Source organism: Phytophthora ramorum (assembly GCF_020800215.1).
Source record: "Phytophthora ramorum isolate Pr-102 chromosome Unknown Phyram_PR-102_s0001, whole genome shotgun sequence".
Taxonomy (NCBI): domain Eukaryota; phylum Oomycota; class Peronosporomycetes; order Peronosporales; family Peronosporaceae; genus Phytophthora; species Phytophthora ramorum.
The window spans coordinates 2,004,820-2,012,291 of record NW_027150647.1 but is presented as its reverse complement, the minus strand read 5'-3'; the positions used below and the strand labels follow the sequence as shown (position 1 = coordinate 2,012,291).

The 7,472-nt window shown below is 53.7% G+C and overlaps 4 protein-coding genes across 4 annotated transcripts; all 4 read left to right on the top strand.

Annotated features, from left to right (window-relative positions):
• Nucleotides 1–1,976: 1,976 nt before the first annotated feature.
• On the top strand, nucleotides 1,977–2,879 carry KRP23_371 (RxLR effector protein Avr4; the record flags this gene model as incomplete). The annotated part of the gene is made up of 1 exon (XM_067888376.1): nucleotides 1,977–2,879. The coding sequence occupies one exon, from the start codon at nucleotides 1,977–1,979 to the stop codon at nucleotides 2,877–2,879; it is 903 nt and encodes a 300-aa protein (XP_067750928.1).
• Nucleotides 2,880–2,984: 105 nt separating this feature from the next.
• KRP23_370 (Major centromere autoantigen B) lies at nucleotides 2,985–3,467 on the top strand (the record flags this gene model as incomplete). The annotated part of the gene is made up of 1 exon (XM_067888364.1): nucleotides 2,985–3,467. The coding sequence occupies one exon, from the start codon at nucleotides 2,985–2,987 to the stop codon at nucleotides 3,465–3,467; it is 483 nt and encodes a 160-aa protein (XP_067750927.1).
• A 434-nt stretch (nucleotides 3,468–3,901) lies between these two features.
• KRP23_369 (Mannosyl-oligosaccharide 1,2-alpha-mannosidase MNS2) lies at nucleotides 3,902–5,878 on the top strand (the record flags this gene model as incomplete). The annotated part of the gene is made up of 4 exons (XM_067888353.1): nucleotides 3,902–4,749; nucleotides 4,811–4,895; nucleotides 4,968–5,276; nucleotides 5,354–5,878. The coding sequence occupies 4 exons, from the start codon at nucleotides 3,902–3,904 to the stop codon at nucleotides 5,876–5,878; spliced, it is 1,767 nt and encodes a 588-aa protein (XP_067750926.1).
• Nucleotides 5,879–6,111: 233 nt separating this feature from the next.
• Nucleotides 6,112–7,206, top strand: KRP23_368 (uncharacterized protein; the record flags this gene model as incomplete). The annotated part of the gene is made up of 1 exon (XM_067888342.1): nucleotides 6,112–7,206. The coding sequence occupies one exon, from the start codon at nucleotides 6,112–6,114 to the stop codon at nucleotides 7,204–7,206; it is 1,095 nt and encodes a 364-aa protein (XP_067750925.1).
• Between the last annotated feature and the right edge of the window lie 266 nt (nucleotides 7,207–7,472).

Below are 7,472 nucleotides of genomic sequence, written 5' to 3'. Positions count from 1 at the left end.
TTGGAGATTAAAACCTGCATCGACGTTTCGAAATACCATAACGCTATAAATTTGAAATACCAAAACGCTATAAATGCAGGTCGTGGTACAGCTGTCCCTGGCAAATTTGCAACTGGCAGCAGCAATTTATGTCACACGGGTGTTACTTTGTAGTACATATGAGCATGGGATTTGAAACTGGGCATCATGGGATGTACTACTAATAAGTTAAGGGAGCATAGTGGGAAAATGTCGCGCAGCCTGCGGGCACATGCAAGCAATAAATTCTGAGCGACTCAGTACGGCACTATTGCATCTACCATATGAAGCCTGTGCGAATCTTGCATCCTCGCAGTCTCTATTGGTCCGACCTTTGCAAATTTACCGGGGCATCTGACGTCTGGCCGTATACTTTTTGGGCCGGGAGTATACGCGCCCAGCCTGAACATGTACATGCGGATTCATATGTGCACCGTGATAGGATTTGGGATGGTCTTCCGCCTGTGCCTGGAAATCAAGTCAGTCTCATTATTGCGATTGTTTGGTGTCATTAGGGATGGGGACGTGTATCCCATTATCGTTAAAAAGGATGGTTCCCGTTACCTTACAAACTTCCCATTAGCTTTTTTTCATAGGTAAGTTCCCGTTTAGTAAAAAATAAAGTCTGAGAGATGCATTTATATTATTATTAGTTTTCACGAGCAAAAAGAACAAGCTGCCCGAGTCGAACAGCATCAGCGTCGCTTCCTCTATCTCCGTGCCCGTGCTGCGCGAGCGCGTGAGCCAGAGCTTCATCACCAACTGCGTTCAGCGTGATGTGCTCTAAGAAGAAGGGTTGCAGTGCTGAGGCTACCCCGGTGCTAGCGCTTTTGCCGAGAAGGTGCGCTCGAGTAGGTGGACGATAAATGACCAGTACGACTCCTTGTGAACACGTGGCCTTTCAAGCACGGGTTCTGGTTCGGTTTTGGCAGACCCATATGTGCCTGCTATATCCCCAGCCCACCCTCCGATTTTTCACCAACCTGAGTACACTGTAGTAAAGATACTACAATAGTGCGTTCCTGCTTTCGTTCAATGTCGCACCCGCTTTAGACGCAAATGTATCCAGCATAAACGATTCACACTCCAGCGACTCAAGCTCCACAACAACACGTATAGGACTCTACTGCTCCAAACACCACTCTCCACGTCACATTATACGATTCCACAACCCCACGCGCTCAAAGCTCTACTTTCCAACAGTATCGCCACGACCTCGGAGACTCCTGCTGCTGCGAATGCTACGACGGAGCCGTCCACCTTCGAGACACCGGCAATTTCGGCTTGGACGGATGCTCCTTCTGCAACTTACATATGTTAGTAGATCGACCTCACGCTCCACTGTTTTACAGCCTCATATTCAGACAATTAGTAACTATGGTAGTTCTGGTTGCCGTAAACTTACGTCAAATTTACGTAAAATACCTTCCGCGATTTGCTATGGATGGGAACTTTACGTGACTAAACGTCCCCACCCTTGGTGTCATGAGTTTCTTCTCCCGTAAGCATAAGTTAAGCAAGGCTACAGCAATTGCCTCGAGTCAAAAGCAGAGCGAGTCTCACTGTCTGCAAGTTATGCGTCTCCACCGGCAACGCATTGCAAACTACGGCCTTGGCTACCTCGAAGTATAGTCATTATAATCGAGTCTCACAGGTATTTGCAAACCAAAAGTGATCGGGTGACCTCAGCTCTATCCACAACCAGATAATACCTATCGTACAATAATACACGTTGTGATGTGTGGGGTGATCTATACCCACTGCTCTTACGACACACCATCTGTATTATGGCACTGCCAGGGATGATTGTAGTTGGTACTGTACAGGTCCATGTATACATGTACAGTTAACGTGTGACCTCGTCCTGGATAGTCCAGTGGACGAGGGCGATTCCCAATTCACTCCGCAATTCCACAGTCAACGACAACTACTTCAGAAGTACAAGCGTAACGCCAAGAATGCGTCTCGGCTACCTCCTTCTAGTGGCTGCGGCTGGTCTTCTGGCGTGTAGCGAAGCCGCCTCCATAAACTCGAACACGGCTGGGACCTCTCCAATGTCGTCCGATACGACCCACACTCGGTTCCTGAGAAGTGCGAGGACAACTGGTGTCGCCTCTACCGAAGCTGACGACGAAGAGCGGGCTTGGACGATTGCAGGAGGCCTTATCCGCAACAAAGCCCAAACGAAGGAGTGGCTGAATTCGTTGCTTCAGAAGGGAACGTCCGTCGACGACGTGAAGGGCATCCTGGGTTTGAAGGGCTTATCGTTGGAAAGTATGATGAAGCACTGGAACTGGAATGCCTTTGACAGATATTGGCGGTTGGTGCATGAGAAGGGCAACCGCAAAGAGATCCCGTACGCTGTTTTTGGATCGGGCGAGCAAACTAAGAAGAACACGCACGAGGTGCTTCTGGGGTGGGTTCTTTCCGGAAAATCAGTGGAGGGGGTCGGCAAATACCTGGGGGTGTGGGGATTGCCAAAGAGCGAGCAACTCCTCCATCAAAACTGGAGAGCGTTCAAAGCCTACCGTAAAATGTTCGTTCAATACGAGACGGGGTTGCAGAAAATAAAGGACCAAACGCAGTTCGCGTATTTCGACAAGAGTTTTCGAGGCATTGACGAGGCGAAGGAGACGATAACGAAGTGGGCCATGAAGGGGTACTCAATCGATTACATCGCCACGACGCTGGGCTTGTCGGGCTTGTCGGGGGCCAAGCTGACGAGCCACATCAACTACCGCGCGCTTGGTCTGTACAAGAACGACTTTTACGCCTTGGCATCACTGAGAGAAGCTAATGCGAAAGCCAGAGCCAAGGCCAAGGCACTAGCCAAAGCGAGAGCCGCTGCCGGAAACGCTTAACAATGATAAGTGAACATCGCCATTAGAACTTCTTTGAAAATGTATGTTTCGTACATAAATGCTTCATACTGAAACCAAGTGGGTTGCCATTCTGAACCAAGTAGCATGGGGCGGCAGCCGCTGAAGGAGGGCGGCGGACGTAAGGAGCGCAAGAATGTGCGCACGTCCACGACGTTCGAGACTCGACTGGCAGCGATCAAGCACTTCGAGGAGAGCGGCAACATGACGTCCACCGTGGATCGCTTCTTCCCGGCGCTCACGCCGGAGGCCAAGCGCAACAAGAAGCGCGTCGTGTACGGCTGGATGAAGGACCGCGGCAAGATCGAGAAGGCCTGCGAGTCGGTGAGCACCGCCAAGGCGCATCGCCTGCGCAAGCCAGGTCTGGGCCTCACGCTCAGCAATGACGCCGAGAAGTGCATCGTGGTGTGGCTGCGCTCACTGCTGAAGCTGGGCGTGCCAGTGACAGGAGCCATGCTGTCCGAGCACGCGCTGGAGGTGGCCAAAGAGCTGGGTATTGACAACTCATTATTCACGGCCTCCGGCCCTTGGAGGAAGAGCTTTCTCCGGAGGCACAATTTGGCCATGTAGATCGGGAATCGCCCTGACGAGCATGCAAGTGCCCACACGAGTGCATGAGAGGTTCTCCTGTGTTAATTCCATGTATTTTTTAACCCCAATATATGCAGGAGGTACATACTGGGCGTTTGATGAGGTTGCTAGACCATACGTGGTGAAGAAATTCCTTTCCGTGTACGCAGAGCTTAGCTTATCAACAGTTCAGCGCCAGCTCTGCTTCCTCCAACCGGTTGCGAAGTTACATCCATGTCGTCTTAATGAGGTAGTCCGGCACCTCAGCCTCTTTACCGGTGAGCGTGCGCGCGCACAATTCACCCTCACCCTTTCATCTACGTGTAGCGATCAGTCGTTGCTTTTTTGCGGTCTCAAATGGCTACACATTTGGCTATTGTTGTAATAAATTCAAAGGGTCATCTTATCGGCTCAACACGTCACAGCAAACCTCAATGCTGCCGTCGTACTCGCCTAAAGGCCGCAAGCGCTCGCAGCAGCTGCAGCTCTGGAAGCGTGTGGGGCTCATCGGCGTCGTCTGTATCCTGGTTCTGTTCGTCTGGGTGCAGTACACTATCGTCACCACGAACTTGGGCGGCGTCCCGGCGCACGTGGGCGAACTGCAGGGTGCCACGCAGCAGGACTCGCAGCATCCGGACGCCAACGAGCAGGCGCATCTCCGAGGCAACGAACACCTTCAGCAGAAACCAACCGGGGTGGAAGATGATGCAGCCAATCAAGGGGCGGCAGGAGGTGACGGCATGGGGGAGATGCTGGCGGACGAGGACGTAGGCGACGTGGAAGACCCCAACAAAACCGTCACGGCGGTGCCCTCGGAGGAACAAGAGGCACGACGTCTAGCTGTGCGCAAGGCCATGAAGTTCGCCTGGGGAAACTACGAGGAGCACGCGTTTGGTGGAGACGAGGTGGACCCCAAGAACGGCGTGAAGCTCAGTAACGTGTGGGGCGATATCGCCTGCTCACTGGTCGACGGCATCGACACGCTCTGGATTATGGACTTGAAGGACGAGTTCAAACGCGCCAGAGACTACGTGGCTAATGAGCTCGATTTCTCGCATCTGGGGCGCGATGGCAACAAAGTCTCTGTATTTGAAACCATCATCCGTGAAGTGGGAGGGCTATTGAGTGCCTTCGACCTCTCTGGCGATACCATTTTCAAACAAAAGGCGAAGGAGCTCATGGACCTTCTGACGCCTGCCTACGATGAAAACGAGGGCGTCTTCTACACTCTGTTTAATCCGTACACGAAGGAGAAAAGCTTTGCTTCGTGGGCTGGCTACCGGTAAGTGGGCGTCCTCAATGCACAGCAATCTCTAATCGATGACTAATGTTTGGTGTTGCAGAGCTCATATTGCAGATGTCGGTACACTGCAGCTCGAGACACGATATCTGTCGGATATTACAGGCGATCCGAAATACGCCAAAATGGTAGGGAAACTCCAGTGGAACCAGCTACAGTTTGGCGCTTAACGATTTATATTTGCTTGTTTCACAACGCAGGGTGATGCCTTCTACGAGATTTTGAAGCGCGAAGGATCATACAAGAATACGGGTTTGTTTCCTGTGCACTTCGACGCTGGTCGCGGGAAGTTCGATACCCGAGGGAGCACTATCACGCTCGGTGCGCTGGGTGACTCTTTCTACGAGTATTTATTGAAAGTGTACATCTTCAGTGGAAAGCGCGAGGAAGACGAATACCTCCGCGAGCTGTACGACGACGCCGTGCGAGGCATGGAGGAACATTTGCTGTACTTCTCCATCCCAGATGACCTGTACTTCCTGCAGGAAATGAAAGTGCCATCGTTCTCGGTGCGTGCCTCTGGTGCATTGGTTGCGAACGCGAAGATGCGGTCTCTCACGTCGTATCTGTTGGATTCTGTCTGCAGGCTATTCAGCGCATGGATCATCTCCTCTGCTTCGTTCCAGGACTTTTGGCGCTGGGGACACTTTCCGAGACGGAGGACCATGCGAAGAACGCCAAGCACCTTGATCTGGCCGAGAAGCTCATGGAGACTTGCTACCAGTTGTATCACCGCCAGCCGACGGGGCTGTCGCCCGACATTGTGAGCTTCCCGAAAATGAAAGTGCTGGACCCCAAGTATCGTCTTCGACCGGAGACCATCGAGAGCCTCTTCTACCTCTACCGCGTCACCAAGAACCCCAAGTACCGCGAATTCGGCTGGGAGATTTTTGAGGCGCTGGAAACTCACGCCAAGGTCAAGCACGGCTACGCCGCCATTCTGGACGTCACAAAGTTGCCTGCGCAAACGGAGAACAAGATGGAGAGCTTCTTCCTGGCCGAGACGCTCAAGTACCATTACTTGCTGCAGGCGCCCGAGAGCCTCATTCCCCTCGACAAATACGTTTTCAACACGGAGGCGCACCCACTCCGCATCCGCGGGAGGAATTAGCCAATCGATATAGACCCAGAAGAGAATTCACTGAGTTTACTATCATCGTCGTTAGAAGCATTTGGTGCCTCGGTGATGCACTTCCACTTGAGTCCGCCAGAACACGGTCTTTTGTATGGTGATTGAATCTCCAGAGGGTTCGTCGTTACCGACGTCATCATAGCCTGGCCAGATCACTTCACCCGTGCACTCACATTTCACAATACTCTTCGTCACGAGAAGCATCGGAGACTATGCCGGCTCCGACGTTCATGGAGCAATTGCCGGAGCTGGAGGTGACCAAGGCAGACGGGGAGGGACTGCTGGAGCTCGAGGCGGTGCTGGTGGCGAGGAACTTGGAGCAGTACTCCCAGCTACTGCACCGCCCCAAGGCGAAAGAGAAGGTCGTGGCCAAAGTGGTCCCAGGTAGCAAATGGCACGAAATGCGCAAGGTCGAGGACCTCCACATCTACGAGGAGCGTAGTGCCGACACGCCCAGTATCCCCTCCATCATGATGCTCGGCACCGTCGCGGGGGACTTGGACGACATCATGTACGGCGCTGTGGCCGCTACGGACGCCGACGAGAGGATAAAGGAGCGGGTGCTTCAGGACGGCGCCGAACAGAGCAAAGTGCTGCGCTGTCTCGTGCGGCCGACCGACCGCGATCCGTTCCGACAAGTGAGCGTCAAGTGGCAGCTCTACAGCACGCGGGACTACGTGTGTCTGGACACGACGGGGTTTGCGCGCGCACCCTCAGGCGAACGCATGGGCTACAGCTTGTCCCATTCCATCGCTTTTGACGAACAGCTCCCGCAGTTTGATCGCCACAGCATCGACCGCGGCAACCGCTCGGTCTGCGTGCTGTATCGACAGCGGACGCCGAACGCGGTGGAGTGCTACGCGCGCGGGTTCTTCGACTTCGAGACGAACAGCGATCCGGTTGCCAACAGCGTCGCACTGCAGATCATCGCCAACCAGTGGCTCTCTCACGCGCGGATCACGGAGCTCGCGCAGATGAAGAAGATCGTATGGCGACTGAAGCAGCAAGTCGCATGCGGCGAGCCGATCGCCAAGGCTCGCAAACCGCTAAGCTCGTGCTCAAATTGCAGAATATGCAACAAGTCCTTCGGGCTGCTGGGAAGTGCCAAAGCTTGCGGCATCTGCCTGAACGCAATATGCTCTCGTTGCTGCGTGAAGAGGCTCGTGTGCGTTGAGGACCCCACGACGAGCTCGCTGATCGAGACCAAGAGGCCGTTCTGCGCCAGATGCATCCAGGAAACCTTGCTGAGTGACGCAAGGGAGGTTGCGGTGAAGGAGGTTCGTCGCGAGGCCGGGCCGAATACTTGAGTAATAAACAGCGCGCGATTGCAAGGTATTCTCTCCTTGTATTACAGGAATCTGCTTCCTCAGCGAACACCTGGGCGTAGCGCGCGGTGTGGCTCGATGACGGCAGTGTTCATGAGTCATAGCGCTCGGCGACGGCAGTGTTCCGCCGCGTGCTACGCAACCCAGCAGAAGGCGTCCGTCGTCACTGTGAGTCGTGCAGCAATACCGAGTCTGCCGACTGTGTTGTTGCGCACACAACAGAGACCGCCGCATACTGATGACCGTCT